Source organism: Gopherus flavomarginatus, chromosome 2 (genome assembly GCF_025201925.1).
Source record: "Gopherus flavomarginatus isolate rGopFla2 chromosome 2, rGopFla2.mat.asm, whole genome shotgun sequence".
Taxonomy (NCBI): domain Eukaryota; kingdom Metazoa; phylum Chordata; order Testudines; family Testudinidae; genus Gopherus; species Gopherus flavomarginatus.
The window spans coordinates 283539227-283558343 of NC_066618.1; the positions used below are offsets into that span (position 1 = coordinate 283539227).

General features: G+C 42.3%; 1 protein-coding gene across 5 annotated transcripts in view; it reads right to left on the minus strand.

Annotated features, from left to right (window-relative positions):
* The window catches only part of ASAP1 (ArfGAP with SH3 domain, ankyrin repeat and PH domain 1), a 329644-nt gene that overhangs the window by 66785 nt on the left and 243742 nt on the right, over positions 1-19117 (minus strand). For all 5 annotated transcript variants that reach the window (XM_050940653.1, XM_050940651.1, XM_050940654.1 and 2 more), the window contains 3 exons: positions 9033-9196; positions 7161-7294; positions 753-844 (listed from right to left, as the gene is read on the minus strand). In XM_050940653.1, coding sequence (XP_050796610.1) covers positions 753-844; positions 7161-7294; positions 9033-9196 — 390 coding nt within the window. The remainder of the gene's footprint in view (positions 1-752; positions 845-7160; positions 7295-9032; positions 9197-19117) is intronic.

The following is a 19117-nucleotide window of genomic DNA, read 5'->3' on the forward strand; positions in this document are numbered from 1 at the left end:
AAACATCTTCCATAAAAGTAAAGGAAAAAACAAAAATTACTGTCCAATTACTGCTGTTTGTAGAAATGCCCTCTTTTTTCACGGTTTCCCTTCTATGAAAATCCCACTTTAAGGTTAAAATCCAGATCCCAGGTAGTTTAGTGGCTGGGATGGGTTCTATGGGACCTTACTTCCCCTGACTGCAATGATCCTCTGGTCTTGCACATTTACAGAATAACTAAGCCACTACTTCCATACTCCTCAGGAGCTGAACTTCTCTGCATGACCTCCTCCGCCAGGCAGAAAAACAACACTAGTTTGGCTGCTTAGCTAACCCCCACACCAGAGGAAAATGGGTCTGGATTTATTCATGAATTAATATGAAAAGATTTATTATTAGTTAATCCATTACAGTTAATCACATAAGCGTGAATTACAAAACCAAACAAGTGCGGAAGATTCTGTAGCATATTCTAAGGAGACACAACACATTATGTATGAACACTAACTGTCTGTGAAGTAAATTCAAGAGCAAGTTTAAAGAGAAATAATAACTAGAGAAGGGATCTGGAATTCCGTAATAAGAAATTTAACATTTAAGATTGGCAGGTGGAATGAAAATTTTTTTTTCCATCCTCGAACAGCTTTTTCTTATTTACCTTTTCCCTTCACTTGATTATAGCTTAATACATATCTCATTATGGAAAACCTCTCTACACATATATACTCCATTCCAACTGTATACTGGGGAAGTGTTCATGTTCAGTACTTACATATCACTTGATGGAGTGGGTTTGGGTGAAGGACTAGGTAAACTCCCTTCCATTATATCATTAAAACAATTATTTCCTACATTCTTGGCCAGCTGTAGCAAAAACAAAAGCACAAGTTTTCAGAATTTGCTATTGGTCTCAAATGTTCAAATAAGTCTTTTTTTTTAAAATACAGTGCATTTTTCTTAGCAGCAGCAGAGCACAGTACAAATAACGAAACACAAAATGAATGTATAGTGTTAAAGTTAAATGTAGCTATGTCTACATTTGGAACAGGGTGTTCAATTCCCATCTCAAGCAGACTTAGTCGTGTTAGCTCTGATCGGACTAGCATACTAAAAATAGTGTAACTGTGTATCAGTTGCACAGGAGAGCCATGCCGAGTACAAACGTGCCTGGACCCTGTGGGTGCGTACTTGGGCTAGCCCATTCTGCCACTTGCCTTACTATTATGGCTACACTCCCATTTTTTAGCACACTAGCTGAATCAGAGCTAGTGCTATTATGTCTACTTAAGACAGGAATTGCACCCCCAGCTCCAAGCACAGACATAGCCTTAATGGTTTGACAAATATTATTGTTACTTACCTTATAGTAATTGGAGTTCTTCAAGTGGGGACCCTATGTGTATTCCACGCTAGGTGCACATGCGTTGCATATGCCTGAAACAGGAAGATTTTTCATTAGCAGTGTTTGTTGGTCCACATCTGCACCTCTGCCTCCTCATGCTCTGAAACAAGAGCATATGAGGCGGTGTGGACTAGACATCTCTTCAATTCCTTTTGTACTATGACTCACCTTAGGAAAGAATCCAAAGAAGAGGGGAAGGAGGCAGGGTAGTCGAATACATATAGGGCCCACACATCTTGAAGAACTCAAGTTATATAAGGTAAGTAACCAGAATTTCTTCTTTGAGTGATAGTCACTATGTGCATTCCACTTTAGGCGGCTCATAAGCAAGCCCTTATTGAGGAGGAGAAGGTACTCTGCTATATCACATATTTCAGGATCGCTGTGCTGAAGGATGCATCTGCTGAAGATGCTTGTGTTAGGGTGTAATGCCTAGTAAAGGTATGCACAGAGTCTCATGTTGCTGCTCTACAGATTTCCAGGAGGACATCCTGAAGAGATGCCACTGAGGATACCTGGGCAAGTGGGCTCTGACACACTGTGGAGGAGCTATTGCAGCCATCTCCTAGCATAGCTGGATGCAACCTGAAGCCATTTAAGAAGTCTCAGTGAGAAGATACCCTTTCATATGTTCAGCAAAGGAGATGAATAGTGTAGGAGATTTCCTGAAGGGTTTTGTCATCTGCAAGTAGAACACTGAGGTTCGACAAACATCCAGAGAATTGAACTTCCTATCTTCTCTGGAAGGTATATGAATTGATTTAAGTAGAATTTGGAGGGAATCTCTGGAATTAATGGAAGGTGTTACCTCAAAGAGACCTTATCCTTATGGAACGCCCTGTAGGGAAGGTATATCGTCATAAGAGCCTCAACCTCACCAAACTCTTCTGGCAGACATAACTGCAGTCAGAAAGGCCTCCTTTATAGACAGCTGAAGAAAGAAGCAGGAGGCTAAAGGTTCAAATGGAGGATTCATGCATGTTGCAGATATGAACAAGACTGAGGTCCCAAGCTGAAGTATGTTTTAGCACCAGAGGAAAGCTTAAGGCCTTTTGAAAAAACTCACTGTCATAGAAAAAAGAATGAGGAGTACTTGTGGCACTTTAGAGACTAACAAACTTATTTGAGCACAAGCTTTTGTGGGCTAAAACCCACTTCATCAGAGGCATGCAGTGGAAAATACAGTAGGAAGACATATATACACACACACAGGACATGAAAAAAATGGGTGCTGTCATACTAGCTATAACGAGAGTAATCAGCTAAGGTGAGCTATTATCATAGGGTGGGTGAAGACCAAAAAGTTCTCCACCAGAGAAAGGAAGGCATTAATTGTCACCAAATGCATTTGCAGCAAGTTGAGGGACAGACCTGATGTTTTTAAAGAAAGTAGTCCAGAATGGGTAGTATCTCTGAGCCCTGCGGAGGTACAGTAACTCCTTACTCAAAGTCATCCTGGTTAATGCTGTTTCGTTGTTACGTTGCTAATCAATTAGAGAACATGCTCATTTAAAGTTATGCAATGCTCCCTTATAATGTTGTTTGGCAGCCACCTGCTTTGTTCACTGCTTGCAGAAAGAGCAGCCCATTGGAGCTAAGCTGGTGGACTTTGAAGCAGGGTGGACCGGCAGGCCTGGAAAAAACTCTTATTTTGCAGCAGAACACTTCTACTGCCTTAGAACATGACCTCTCCAAATTCATCATTCATCCAAATACTGAGCTATTAGACAGAGGGATGCTGGATTTGGGATGGGTGGTCTTGCCTCTGTCTTCAGTCAGCAGATTAGGAAACAGCTGGTTTTGTATGCACGGACTTGAAGCTATTTAAAGGATGATAGCAAATCAAAGCTACCTCGGCCACCAGGGGGCTACTAGGATTATTGAAGCTGTGTCTTGCTTGATTTTCCTCAAGAGAGAAATGAGTGGCAGAGTGTACATTAGCATCTCCTATCAGCATATTAGGAGTTGTGTCCCTGAGTTGCTCCAGAACAGTAGTCCAAGCAGTTCTTGTTTTCTTCAGACACAAAGGCAACCACAAAGGGAATTTCCACTGTCAGATGTGCTGTACCACTGAGTTGTGAAGCATCCAGTCACGGTCTCTGTGGATGTTCCTGCTGAGGCTGTCCTCTAGGATGTTCAGTACTCCCACAAGGTGCACTGCTGAGACAGATCATAGACTATTAGGATTGGAACGGACCTCAGGAGGTCATCAAGTCCAACCCCCTGCTCAAAGCAGGACCAATCCCCAGATTTTTACCCCCGTTCCCCAAATGGCTCCCTCAAGGACTGAACTCACAACCCTGGGTTTAGCAGGCCAATGCTCAAACCACTGAGCTATCCCTCCCCCTGGTGTCAGATGCACCAATTTCACAGCTTGATCACTTCCATGCAAAAAGGCATAGATTTCACTCTTCCCTGTTTGTTTATATAGTATACTATAATCATAGTCTTCGTGGGCTACAACCCACTTCATCAGATAGCACATCAGATCCTGTCTGAATATTCTCCCATGAGAGGGGGTGCCTGAAAGGAGATAGGGAGGGATGTTTTCTGGTAAGGATGAACAGAAGTTTTATAAGATATCTGGTGGTGACAATTTCTGGGACCTTTTAATGCACCATGATATGATGCCATGCTGCAGAGAAATGGGCCAGGTGGCTACTGAATGAAGTATGGGTGCAGAAGGGCTGGTTTGTGACTCTCAAGGGTCCTGTCAAAAAGATTTCTTGGAAGGAGCCTGAGGCTGGTGAGAGAATGACAGACATTCTGTCCGCTGCACTCTGGTGCTTCATGGAAGGCTCATAGGCCCTTTTGTAGTAAAAGAGCTGAGAAGTGGGACACTGCTTATATAGACGTGGCGTGGAGTATTTTCTCCAAGATGCATATACCCAGGAAGCAGAGGGTTGCATGACGGTCCTCACAAATATGCAATGACTTATCCATTTTGTCACTGAACAGGTGGTTGCCCTCAAAGGGAAAATCTTCCAAAGCGGATTGAACTTCCTTTGGAAACCCAGAGAACTGGAGCCATGAAGCTTGTCTCATGACAACAGAAGTCTCCATGAAGTGAGAAGTGGTGTCTGCTGTATTGAGCGAAGCTTGAAGGAACGATCTGGCTGTCACCTAACCCTCATCGATCATGGCTTGGAAATGCGATCAAGCTCCTCGGGTAGGTAGTTTGTGAACTCAAAAAACTTCTTACAATTAATAAAATCATACTTAGACATCAAGGCTTGATAATTTGCAATGCAAAACTATAGGCTAACCAAGGTGAAACATTTTCATCTGAAGAGGTCTACTTGTTTGGTGTTCTTGTTGTAGGCAGCAGACTTAGGTTGGTGTAGTCCATTACATTCAGTGATGGCCTATACCACTAGAGAGTTCTGGGTGGGGTGTGAAGGTAAGTTTTTCATCCTCTTAGAAAGAACAAAGTATTTCTTCTCCATCCTTTTCAGAGCGGGGGGTGGGAGAAAGTGACTGGATTGTGCTAGACCTTTTTTGGCCAGCTCTAATATGGCCTCGTTGGATGTAAGTGCCATTTTGCTAGGGCCTGCACTCTGAAGGATATCTAGCAACTTACGAGCAGTATCCTGAATTTTTTCAAGGGGAATCTGGAGTGTATCTGCAATTCTCTTCTGGAGATCTTGGAACTGCTTAGCCATCAGATGGTGATGGCGAGGCAGGTGCAACCACCTTATCAGGAGATGAAAACAAAAACGCTGTTGGGAAGAGCAGGTCTGTTGGTTCAAGTTGCTTCTTCTCCACACAGTGCTCCTCAGTGGGCGGAGGTTCTTCCTTATGAGGGGACTCCTGTCTGATCCTCTGTACCCAGGAGGTCTTAGATGCGGATCTCAGTGTGAAGGACCATATGGGTAAGCAGGTGGTGTTATGGGGAAGGATGCCATTGGTCCTGAGCTGGGCGGGGTCCTGTGGCATAGGGCGGGTGCTCAAAAGCCTCTAGAACCTCTGCTGGGGGTAATCCTGTATCTTGGTACTGTCGGTGGACCCACTGTCTCAGTCTCAAACTTTCCGGAAGAACAGGAGTCCTCAGATTGCACTGGCGGAGCTGCTGGTACTTGTTATCTTGTAATGCCTCAGCAGATCATAAGTATCTGCAAATGGCCAACGAAGTGGGAAACTCTCTACTGATTACCGGTTCTGAGAGTATTGGTGATGCCAGGTCAGAATATTCAGCCAGGTCATCAAGCACAATACATCCAGTCCTTGAGGAAGGGGAGCAGGAGGAGCTTCTACCTCTTGGCAGAGCCAAAGGTGCTAATTTAGATCAGGCAGTGAGAGCTGGTACTGCTGAATCCTCCTTCTTGCTGTGGAATGGTACCAGCTGTGTGGGCAGCTGTCTTCTTTCCCTCATCAATGCTGGAGTTGGTCCTTGCCCTTCAGCAGCTGGTAGTTTCAGAGCACTCTTGGTTCGAGGCAAGCCCATGCTTCCTGTGAGCTCCTGACACACCCACAGGAGGGTGCAGAGTCCCACCAGACTTGGAGGCCGCAGGGGAAGAAGTCCACTTCTTGGATCATGACTTGGGAGAGGATTTCTCTCATTTTTTGAGAGAGTGCTCCCACCTGCTCTGCCTCCTACAGTCTGTAGTTCTTCCCTCTGATGATCTGGAGTCTCGGAGCACTGTGGTTGCATGGGCACAATAAGGTACCTTTGGCCAAAGCACAGAGGGATCTGATGACCCAATGCTGAACTGGGTCATCAGGGAGACTTCGACCAGGAATCTTCTGAATTGCAACACTCGGTATTGCTGGGTTCAGAGAGGAAATGAATGACAGATGCTGCACTTGGAGGGGATAAGGCAATAAAAACAAATATTGTGGAAGTCACTAACCAGGAAGACCAAGGAGCAGGCTACACAGGACTTGAAACTGGGGATCTCAGGCATACTAAGTACCCCAAATGAGGGGTAAAATTCCTACTAACACTATCCAGCTAAATACTAAAAACTAAATAATAGAAAATGGTAAACTACTTACAAAAACTGGAATTTGAAGCAGGAACGTTAGCAAAGTTGTAGACATTTGGAGAGGTTCCATATCAGACAAGGAGTGGTAAAAAGAAACTGGAGAGCTGGTGTGTCAGCACCACCCTTTATCCACTCAGTTCAGAGCACAAGGAGGCAGAGGGTGCAGGTGTGGACCAATGAACACTGCTAATGAAAAATCTTCTGGTCTCAGACACATGGTGTGCATGCGCACCTCAAGTGGAATACACATAGGGACCATCATTTGGAGAACTTCAGAATTACCTTCTCCTCAAATCCTAATACTGTTCCCTCTCCCCACTCAAACACTTTTCACAGTTTCCTATGCAAAACATAAATCTTTTTCTAGGTAAAACATGTTTTGTTTGAAAAATGTCAAACTTCACTTTTGTCTTCTCCTACATCCAGTTCACAGTATCTCTTAACATCAGTGCAGGATCTTTCCCTCCAAATTACAGTTTCATCCAATGAAATTTAATGGCAACATTCTGAACTCTGTTATAGATTGCAATTAGCTTCCTTTTCTCTTATCATGCAAGGATTTTGTCAGTGGCTTTTGATTCAGGATCAAGACTACCTAACAAAAATAAAATTGGTAAATGGATAAAAGTATAAGTAGTACAAGATAAATCCTTCTCCACACTACTAGCAAAATGTAAATTTTTCTGCAAAATATGTCCTTTAAGAAATAAGCACCGGCACATTATTTTATATCTGGAAGTATCCTTTATATGCAGAGTATCTGACTAAAGATATAAAAACCACAGAGACTCACCAAGAGTTCAGACGTTCCTAATTTGTCTAGTTCCAAAGACTGGATTCGAGAAATATGAACACCCATTTCCCTGTGTATTCCAGAACACTCTATACAGGTTAAAATGCCCAGGTTCGTTGACAGCCAAGTTGGATCTGTAGAAAAGGTTGAGAAATAAAATACTTAGCAAATATTACAAAGAGTGAAAGTTATATTCTGTAAAAACCAATATTCCTCAATGAAAATGACTCTCCTCTTAGGGAGTTAACAAAAGCAACTTAATTATGAATATCTCATGCTTTTTTTTCAAAATTCATCACCAAACTGAACCAAAAAGTTAATAAAATGCATTTTTCCATGAATCACATTAAGTCTGTATATTCTAAAAATCCACCACCTATCTACAAACATCTAGGCCAAAATTTTCAAACCCAGTTGCCTAAACACATGTTTAGGCACCTAAATGTAGTGCCCATTCCCAAATGTATCCATTCTGGCCTTAATTTTTAATGCTCAAAGTGTATTTTTTCATAAAGGATTCAATTAAGAAATATTTCACTATGGATGGAATGGACATCCATAGAGGTAACCTTTACATTGTAGGGCTGGCCCAGAAATAGTGCTCTGCACTGCCATGTGGGCATCCCTAAGTTTAATACCCAAACACTTCTCACATCATGAATGTTGCAAAATGAGCATGTTCAATGCGTGAAAGTAACTTAACAGCAACAACATGGGCAGATTAGACAAGAAAGACAAATGGTTCAAAATGAACCTGATTCAGTCTTCCTTGAACAGATAATTACATGCCCACTATTTGAAGTCTTGAGTCAAGAGTTTAAAGCAAAAACAAAGAGGAGAGATGCTTGTGACTTCATTAAAAAACAACGTGGCAAAGGTTAATAAAAAATGTTACCTCAGATTTCCAGAGATTTAAACTGAACTATTTATCATCTTTCAGTACTTAAAAAGCAGTATTTTTCTATGGTTGCAATATTCTACTTACATATCTATCAATCTAAGCATTTCTAATGTACCCATCATTGTAGAATGTAGCTACCAGTATAATATTGGTATCTGCTACCTGCCAGAAACATTATTCTGCTATCTTTCCCAGTCCCCCATTCTGAGGAACCTCCTTATGATATGTAAGCAGCAGCTATCAAGCAGTATAAACTTAGTAGCTCAACAAGGATTTATAACTCTTAATTGTCCTCAAGCTCAGACAAGGGAAAATGATTGACCTGTAATTCTGCTGCTCTGAAGATATCATTCCGAAAGGATTCTTACACCCAGTCTTTGCTTCCTGGCACAAGACTGGAAAAACTACCAAAGCTCTGAAGATTTTTGGCACCGAATGGTAAAAGGAAAAAATACAAACCAGGACACCCTATTGACAGTAGCGTTGAGCGCTTAGTTTAATTGCAAATCAATAAGGGGATGTTGTGCATCGCCCTATTACCATTGTCCTCAGGGTCTAGAAATTTTAAGATCTTTGGCAATTCCACGCATCTCATGCTATGAAGCTGAGATCCAAGAATAAGACTCCTGGAGGATTACATCTTCCTTAATCACTGCCTAAGCATGACTCACATCCAAGCAGCTACAAAAACAGTGATGCCAAGCAATTTCCATTTCATTGCAATAAGGATCTGGAGAGAGTGCAACAACATCAGCAGTTCAAATCCCACAATGGGGCTTAAACTGCTAAAACTGAGTGCAGACAGCATGCAACAGTAATGAATGAGACTCAGAACACTTGCTCTTTTAAACTAGGGTTGAAGGCTGATTTAAATATTGCTTAGAAAGTTAATCTGCACTCTCAATTTTGAAAAAAAAAAGTTATTTTGCTTGAAATAAGACATTTGGTGACATTCATGTAAATTAAGATACCTGGTGATCCACAATCACAACAGACTTCATTTCCGGGTAATCTCTGTATATCATCAATAATGGCTTTTGTTAGGTCCTCTAAACTGTTTTCCCCTGCGCTCTGCTCTCCGCGGAATGCCATGTTTAATGCTTCTTCTTTACTGTTAGTCAGTACTGATATCCATCTAGTATAAAATGAAGGGTTTTTATGAAGATTGTTTTGCAAACACAACTTTACCTATAAACTATAGCAAGTTTGCAGTGAAAGAACAGGGTAGATGTGGAGGGGAGGGATTATACTGGGGAAGAGACTGAAAAAAAGAATGGGGGAAGGGCAGAAGTAAAACAAAAATGAGAGAAGGAGGAACAAAGTAAAACAAAGGGAAAAGATTTTTAAATTGCTCATCAAAAAGTGTTTGAATTAATGTACTGGAACAATGTGTGCCATCATATGCAATTCCTGGTTTCTGCAAGTGTGTCAGAGCCTGGGAGTGGATAGGGCCAGATTTGGAATGCAGGTACCTAGGCACTTTTGAAAATATCACTAGGCACTTATCTGCATCTTTAGACATCTAAATTATTTTTAAAATCTGGCCCTGAGTTTTTTTTTATAATAGCGCATATACAAGGCCTGTGAAGGCCAAATAGATTGGATAGGTCAGGAGTAAAAATGGGACAGGATTTTAGAAAAGAGGAGAAAGATAAGAATAGAGAGTAATAGAGTAACAGTAGTGGCCAACATTAAGATTGTAATTGGTAAAATGTGATCTTACAGATATCAACCTGCAACTTAGTCAAGTTAAAACAAATCAACAGATTGTTAAAAGTTGTTTCAGGTATTATACCTGGCCTGAGTCTACCCACTGATTTTTAAGGGTCATACAACAACATTTCCCTATTTTTAAAAGTGCATTTCTCTCACTTGCTGTTGTGTGAAAGACTCAAACTAATAGGAGACATTGACTGACAGCTTTTACAAGGGAATTAGAAAAAATGGCTACACACTAAGTGCTGTCTAATATATCAAATGAGCAAGCTGAAAAAAATCAAAATAAGAACAAAATCCAGGTTTTTTTCCCTCCAATCCCTTTCAGCTACAGTAATTGTTTGTTACTTGGAGCTAAAGCAGATAAAATAGAACATGTCTGTCTAAAAATGCTCTAGCTCCTCTTAACCAATTTCCTGCTTAGATATTTCACCTTTCTATACTCAATGTGTGATTTTTTTTCTTCAGTGTGCCGTAATGTCTAGGTTCAACTGAATCGACTGATGATGAAACTTTAGACTTAATTTCATAGTCTCTAGATTGCAAATACTAACATGTGTAGGTAACTTTAGAGACATAAGTAGTTTAATGGGGAACTCATATGAACGTTACATCATAAATGTTTGCAGAATCAAGGCCTGAATTTGTATTTGCACTCACATATGCACTTTTTTATTTTGCGATTAATGCGCAAAAGATGAATCTGGGAACAAATTGTCTTTCCAAAGAACTTGCAAAGGAAGCTTAGTAAAAGCAAGCTTAACATGTCCCCTTTCCTCCCCGTGGGAAATGTAAGCATTTCCAATATTTTCCCTCCATAGTTCTGTGTATGGAAAACAATACATGTGCTACACATAATCTGAATTTGTAAAGTAAAATATATAAACACACTCTAGGTGGCAGTCATTTGCAATTTTGCTGATGAAGACCAGTTTGAGAAAGAAAAAGGAAGTATTCTTGGTTTCTGATATTAGCATAATCCAGAAAAATTTAGGTAATGTACAAGCTGAAATATTTGTTCATTTAGAAATTGGCAACTGGATTAAAGAACTTGTCAGCAACTACGGTCATAATAGTTCCAATTTAATTGCAATTAGGATAAATAGATTAACATCCAACCTCAAATATACAATAGCAATTTAAAAAAGCAACTTTCAATCAGTATTAGAAGTAATGAAAATTAGAAGAAAAATTGGATTCATGAGCTGACCACAGGTTTGATCTAGTGTTTCAAGCATTCTTTTATTTACTACAGTTACATACAGAAACAGCAATTCTCTTTTTATTCCTTTTAGCCAAGGAAATGAAAAATTCCATATAGCTGCATATCACCTGACGCAATCTCTGAAAAATTCAGAGCACAAAGCGTCATGCTGTGTGCTGTAGCTAGAGATTATCAGCAGGGCCAATTTAACACAAACATTCATGCCACTTATATAACAGAACTGATCATTAGCACTACAAATGGCAGAAATATAATATATACACTGTTCACTGAAGAACTCCCTCCCCCAAAACCTCAAACCAGTAAAATGGCATTTTAATGACATTACCAGGTGTCCTATGGGTCTCTATTTTAATTATAGCTTTGTTGTTTTGTACAGTTTCTGTCTGAAGTACACAGAATGCTTCTGTTTCACTGTATGAAGCTGCTGGACTCAACGTAATATGCACAGATGATCAGATATAAATTTGTAGTGTTAATGAGAACTGGTTGCACAGTTGTCCAATCTTATTATAGATCAGGGTTCTGCAATCTCTACCACAATTAACTAGTTGTCCAGCTTTCCATGTTGTTTCTTTTTCTCAGGTGTCTAGATATTGGACAGCTTTCTGTTTTCTCCGAGGACTCCCTTATTGCCCACAGGTTTCTGTCTGTTTTGGGGGCTGTGTGCTGAGCCAAGTAGCCTGCTAGGCTAGACTGAGAACTTGCTAATGAGGTTCTAGTTTGCTATTCTTTGATTCCTAATCCCTTCAGGATCCCTTGACCAGATGGCTGGGCTAATTCAGGGAGAACAGGAGTTCATAAAAACAGCTTCTAAGCACCTAGAGGAGCGAGCAAACAGGAAAGTTTTGCAAGGGAGTTGAGAGAGTGACTGTGGGACCCAGATACACCTAATAAAAATCCTTTAAACTTACTACAATAACCACCCCCCCACACACACACAATAAAATAAAACAAATAAAAAATAAATAAATCCTGAAAGACTAAAAATAATACAGGCAGAAGTCCAGCAGTATAGTGAACGGCTATCTTATTTTTTTGTACTGGATGCAGCATGAAGGACTGCATACGTGTACATTCAGTGCAGGCCTTCAGAGACAGACTGCGGGCTCTTGAGACCAGAGTGGCTGAACTGGAAATGCTAAGGGAGATAGAGAGGTACCTACAGAAGATTTTCAGGGACATAGAGTGGTACTATCCACAACCTGATAGCCTTTCTGCTGTTAAGGAGGATGAAAGTCTCAAGGAAGGAGAATGTCAAGCTAGAGCAGAGGAAAATATTACCATAACTGGGACCCCTACTTCCAGATAATGTCCTGGTATCCTCTCGCACTGAGGATACCTCTCTGGGTGAGAGGACCCTAGTTATTAGGAAGAGACAAGTAATAGTAACGGAGGTTTTAATTATTAAAAATATAGACAGTTGGTCTTCTGATGATTAGGAGACTGGCTCAGTGAACTGTCTGCCAGATGCGAAGGTTGTGGACCTCCTGAGACATCTAGATAGACTTATGTGCCATGTTGGGGAGAAGTTGGTGCTCATGGAACATGCACGAAAAAAGGACATAGGGAAAGGTAGGAGAGAGGTCCTGGAGGCCAAATTTAGATTAAAATCCAGGATCTCCATGATAGCATTCTCTGAAATGCTTCCAGTTCCACATGCAGGTCCAGAAAGATAGATAGAATTACAGAGTCTTAATGCATGGATGAGATGATGGTATTGGGAGGAGCAATTTAGGTTTATTATGAACTAGGGAACCTTTTGGGAAAGGAGGATCCTATATAGGAAGGATGGGCTCTGCTTAAACCAAAATGGAACCAGATTGCTGGCACGAAAAATTAAAAAGCCATTACAGGAGTTTTTAAACTAAGGGCTGGGGGAAAACACACTGTTTGGACAGAGATGCACACAGTTTCTTTAGGGGAAAATTTATTAAAGGGATACTCCATATTCTAATAAAGATGAGAGAATATAAGTTGAGAAAGTACAGATAAGAACTGAAGAGAAACTCTGAAATGAAAAAGAGTCCCACTCAATTACATCATATGTAGCCAGACAACGAAATATTAACAAATTTTATAGGTGCTTATATACCAATGCAAGAAGTCTAAATACTAAGATGAGTGAACTTGATTGCCTGGTGTTAATTGAGGCTATTGATACAATAGGCATTAAAGAAAGTTGGTGGAAAGATGATAATGGGACATAGTAATAATAGGGTACAAAATATATAGGAATGACAAGAGTAGGTTGCGCTGTTGGGGGAGTGAAGGAAAAGAAGAATAGAGCCAAATATAATCTTGAATGAATCAAATTGAATTATAGAATCTCTACGGATAAAAATTTCATGCTTGAATAATAATAAACAACAATAATAAAGCAGTAGGAATATACTATCAACCACCTGACCAGGATGGGGATGGTGACTGTGAAATGGTCAGAGAGATTAGAGAGGCTACAAAAATAGAAAATTCGGTAATAATGAGGGATTTCAACTACCCCCATATTGACTGTCACCTCCGGACCAGATGCAGAGATATAAATTTCTAGACAGCATCAATAACTACTTCTTGGAGCAGATATTCCTGGAATACACAAGAGGAGAGGCCATTCTTGATCTAATCTTAAGTGAAGCACAGGATCTGATCCAAGAGGTGCATATAGCCAAAGAAGTTACTCACCTTGTGCAGTAGCGATGGTTCTTTGAGATGTATCCCCCAATGAGTGCTCCACTGTGTGGGTGCTCCACTGTATGGGTCCCTGCGCTGCTGATCAGAGAACTTCAATAGCAGTGTCCACGAGCACCCTCACCCCCACTGTCTCTCCTTGTTCCTTGCCATGAGGCTAGTCAGTGTGCGCAAGCTAACCCCCCTCAGTCCTTTCTCTACCACAGAGTCATTGACAAGAACTCCAAAGTAGATGGGAGGAGGATGGGTTGTCCTATCCCTGCCCTGGAGCAGTAGCATGGACATTTCTTGTTCAGGTAAGTGGCGAACAAGTCTGTGTCAGCATCCCCCACCGCCTGAACAGACTGTGAAGCACTACTGGGTATAGCTACTGTTCATGGTTGTGTGGGAATTTACAATTGAGACTGTCCACCATCAAGTTTTGTGTACTTGGGAGGTAGGCCGCTGACAGCGTGGGAGATACATCAGTTCCATAGTCTCATCACTTCTGCACAGAGGGAGGGAGACTGGGCTCCATCTTGCCAATTTATGTAGAATCTACAGGCAATGTTGTCTGTCAGGACTTTCATGTGTGACCCTCTGATCAGTGGGAAGCAATAGGCGCAGGCATCCTGACTACCCTTAGCTCAGGGAGGTTGATGTGGAGGGTATTTCCATGGAAGGTCACTTCCTTTGTGTTGTAAGGCTGTTCAGATGTGTGCCTCACCCTACGAGGGACACGTTGGTGGGGAGAAGCAACAAGGGAGGATTCTTCATGAAAGGGGAACCCTTTGCTAATGTTGGCTGGGTCTTTCTACCAGTCTAAGGAGGATTTTACCCTGGTGGGTAGTGCCACAAGAGTTGTAGGCAGTCTGGCTGATATTTATGGACTGTTTTGGACAGCCTCTGTGAGTGTAGCCAGAAAGAGTAATCTGTGCTGAGGTAGGAGGGCCCTGGTCAAGGTTGGTGTCTTTAAACTCCAGGTGCTGTACTGGAGTGAGAGTTGATTTCTGGGTGTTGATCTGTAGCCCAGCTCTGTAAACAATTGCACTGTGGATTTGGTGACTCAGTGAGTCTCTTGGAGAGACCAGGCTCTGAGGAGGCAATCATCCAGGTAAGGGTAAATCATGATTCTTTGGCAATATAAGTGGGTGGCCACTACTGACAGAATCTTTGAAAATACTCTTGGGGCCAAAGATAACATGAGAGTACCCTGTGATGGTAGTGATCTGTGGGAAGAGTCCCAGGGTGAATCTGAGAAATTGCCTGTGAGTCGGTAATATTGAGATGTGAAAATATGCATCCTGGAGGTCGAGGGCTGAAAATCAGTCTTCCTGTTCCAATGCTGGAGTGATCATTGCTAGTGACCAACTTGAATTTCAGAGCTTTGACAAACTTGTTGAGAGCACTGAGGTCTAATATGGGTCTCCAGCCCCCTCCTCTTGGGTATTAGAAAATACTGAGAGTAGAACCTTTGCCTTGTAGATGTTGAGGTACTGGTTCTATGGCTCCTAACTGGAGGAGACTGTCTATCTCTTGTTGTAATAAACTCTTGTGAGAAGGATTCCTGAATAGGGACAGGGAAGGCTGTTGTGGAGGGAGCAGGGAGACAAAACAGACAGAGTACCCATGGTAAACAATCTCTAGGACCCATAAGTCCAATGTCATATGCTCGCAGGTGCAGCAGAATGCTGCCAGATGGTGGCCAAAAGGGTGGGTAGTGATGGTAGGTTGTAGCAGTTGTGGAGAGTGAACTATCGGCACCTCAACCAACATGTCAAAATTGGTGTTCAGATGTGGAAGGCTGGGATGAGGAACATTGCTGACCTGATGGTTTACATCTGGAGAATTTAGTTTTCTTTCTCTGTGGCTCATAGTATCGTTGAGCTGGGCACTGGGAAGTTTATGGCTTATGCTGGAGCTGTGGATTAAATTTTCTCTTTTGTCCCGGTATGCAAATGCCCACCGTATGGACAGTGGCCAAAGAATCCTTCAGTGTGTGAAGGGCGGCATTGCTTTTCTCCACGAAGAGTTTAGTGTGTCCTCAAAGTGAAGATTTTCAATGGTTGCCTGAACCTCCTTTGGGAGATCCGATAGGTGGAGCCAAGAGTCACATCGCATCACCACCATCATGGAGATGGATCTGGCTGCAGTATCAGCTGTGTTTAGGGCAGATTGTAGCATTGTCTTTTCTACTAGCTGCCCTTCTTGGATGATGGCCTTCAATTGTTTATGATGTGACTCAGGCAGCTACTCAAAAAAATTGTTCAATTTTGAATAATTCATGAAATCGTATTTCACTGTAAGAGCTTGGTAGTTGGCAATTTGAAACTGAAGCATGGCCAAGGAGTATGCCCTCCTGCTTTCAGTCCCTATTGTAGGTAGTGGACCTCATATGGTGTTGACGGCCATGAGAATTGATGGAGTTGGGTGGAGAGTGGGAGAAAAGGAACTCTGTTTCTGTAGGCCAGGATGTACTACTTTTTGTCTGCTTGCTCACAAGTTGGTGAGACCGATGCTGAGGTCTGCCATATGGTTCTTGTGGGTCAAGAAAGGCCTCATTGATAGGGAGGGCTATTATTGAGGATGAAGTGGAGGATGTCCAGGAACTTGTGGTGTGTGTCCTTGACCTCCTCCAGAGGTATCTGGAGAGAGTCAGCCACTGTCTTTGTAAGGTCCTGGACGATGGGAAAATCTTCTGCCAGGGACGGTGGGGGAGGCACGACAGCCTCATCTGGGGAGGAGAAGAATATAGTTTTTTGGGGTCGCCTTCCCCTTGACATCACCCTCGCACTCCTCCAAGATTCCTTCTGGGGGCTCCGAAGCTCTGGAAATCGCAGCAGAGGAAGGGTGTTTTGGGGGCTTCTGGGTGGGACTAGAGGCCTGAGAGGCATGGGGGCAGCATGCAGCCCCGGGATCCCTATATGGCCACTGCGGTGGCAGTGGCATGGAGCCTGGTGATGGTGCCCATGGATGGCCGTACCAGGACAGTGACAGTGGGGACATGTAAGGATATGCCTGGAGGACCTGCTGGTATCAGGCAGCGTAGGGGGCTTGAGATGAGTACTGAGACATCCTCTTCTCTGGTCTGCTATCCAAGTCCACACTGGAGAGCAAGGGAGCATGGCAAGGCAGCAGGAAAAACTCCCATGTCAAGTGGAGACTCAGTGCGGAGGTCCAGTGCCAAGGAGAGACTCTGGTACATCCGCTAAATGGAGGTCCCTCGAGTGCTGGAATTCCATTGGTGCCAACTGGCTCAGTGTTACTAACGGTGATGGGGGAAAGATATTCTCTGGACTGGTTGTTCAGGGACAGGAAGAGGCATTGGTATAGATGGGACATGGCATACCAGAGGTGCCTTGGAGTGTTTATTCCTGTCCTCCTCCTGAGGTGCTGTTAACTTGGTGCCCACATCCATTGGGTCTGTGGGTGCATCAATGGTACCTGCTACCATAGTCTTCCCTGAGCTGTTGGTACTGGGTTTGGCCTGTCTCGGTGCCAATGGTACTGAGGATACTGAGCATGTCAGGGATCGTTTGCAGCTATCTCATGGATCACTGTGGGGACTTCCCACTCTCTTTTTCAACTTATAAGAGGGGTTGGTGGCTGATTTCTTCCCCCCATGGCACTTTAGTGTTGAGGGCTGTGGAGAAGACTCACATCTTCGTGTGGGTCCAGAGAAGGTCTCAGAACCGCCTCCATGAATATAATCTTTTGCCTTATCTCTCTGTCCTTGTGAGACCGATATCTAAGCTACTGGCAGAAGGTCCACTTTTGAATGTGTCCCTTCCCGAGGCAATGAATGCACCGTGAGTGTGTCTGCGATGAGGATAGCCTCACTGCAGAAGAGGCACTCCCTGAAGCTCGGAGAACTGGGCATGACCCATTTGGGGGGAAGGGTCCCCAACAAGAAGGGTGGGAAGAAATAAAGTAAATTCTATCTATACACACACACCTATATCTATCTACATATAAGTATAGATATATTTAGAATATAAGGAAAAAAATAAAACACTAGATTACAACTAAAAATACGCTCTAGGCTACAAAGAAAGCATGAGGTAATAGTCGCTAACAGACGATTAATAGCTCTGTCTCTAGCTAGGTGCGGTAGAGAAGGAACTGACAGGGGTTAGCCCGTGTGCATTGACTAGCCTCATGGCAGGGCATGAATTTCTCTGATCAGCTGTGTAGGAATGCAAGTACACCTACAATGGAGCTCTCATACAGTGGAGCACCCACAGGGACACTACTTGAAGAAGAACCACTTGGTAATAGCAAACGTAAAGTAATTAAATATAACATCCTTGGGAGGGGAGGAATACCAAAGGAACCCACCACAGTAGCATTTAACTTCAAAAAGGGGAACCACACAAAAATGAGGAAGATAGTTAAATGGAAATTAAAAAGGAAGAGTAACAAGAGTGAAATGCCTGTAAACTGCAGGGAGACTAATTAAAAACACCATAGTAGAGGCTCAAACTAATGTTATTCCCCAAGCATTCTCACTGCACCCCCCGCAAAATGGCAAGAGGACCAAAAAAAAAAATGCCACCATGACTAAACACCAGATTAAAAGAAACAGAGGCAAAAAGGTAACCTTTAAAAATTGGAAGTTAAATCCTACTGAGGAAAAGAGAAAGGAGCATAAACTCTAGCAAACCAAGTGTAAAAATATAATTAGGTAGACCAAAAAAAGAATTTGAAGAGCAACTAGCAAAAGACACAAAAACTAACAGCAAAAACTAACAGGAAGCCTACCATACAATCAGTGGGGCCACTGGATGATCGAGGTGCCAAAGGAGCACTCAAGGAGGACAATGCCATTGCAGAGAAGCTAGATGAATTCTTTGCCTTGGTCTTCGCTGCATAGGTTGTAAGGGAGATTCCAAGGTTCCCACATTGGAACCATTCCTTTTAGGTGACAAATCTGAGGAACTGTCCTAGATTGAGATGTCAATAGAGGAGGTTTTGAAATAAATTGGTAAATTAAATGGTCACCCTGAACAGATATTCACCCAAGAGTTCTGAAGTTAACTCAAATACGAAATTGTGAAACTACTAACTGGTATCACTTAAATCAGCCTCTCTACCAGATGACAGGATGATAGCTAATTGCAATGTTAATTTTTAAAAAGGCTCCAGAGGCAATACTGGCAATTACAGGCCAGTAAGCCAAACTTCAGTACCAGGCAAACTGGTTGAAATAGTAAAGAATAGAATTATGAGACGCACTCATGGAGAATACTCAACACAGTTTTGTAAAGTGAAATCATGGGTGTCAGAATTCTTTCATGGTGTCAGCAAACATGTGGACAAGGCTGATCCAGTGGATATAGTGTCTTGGACTTTCAGAAAGCCTTTAACAAGGTCACTCACCAAAGGTTCTTAAGAGAAGTAAGGAGTGATGGGATAAGAGGGAAGGTCCTCTCATGAGTCAGTAACAGG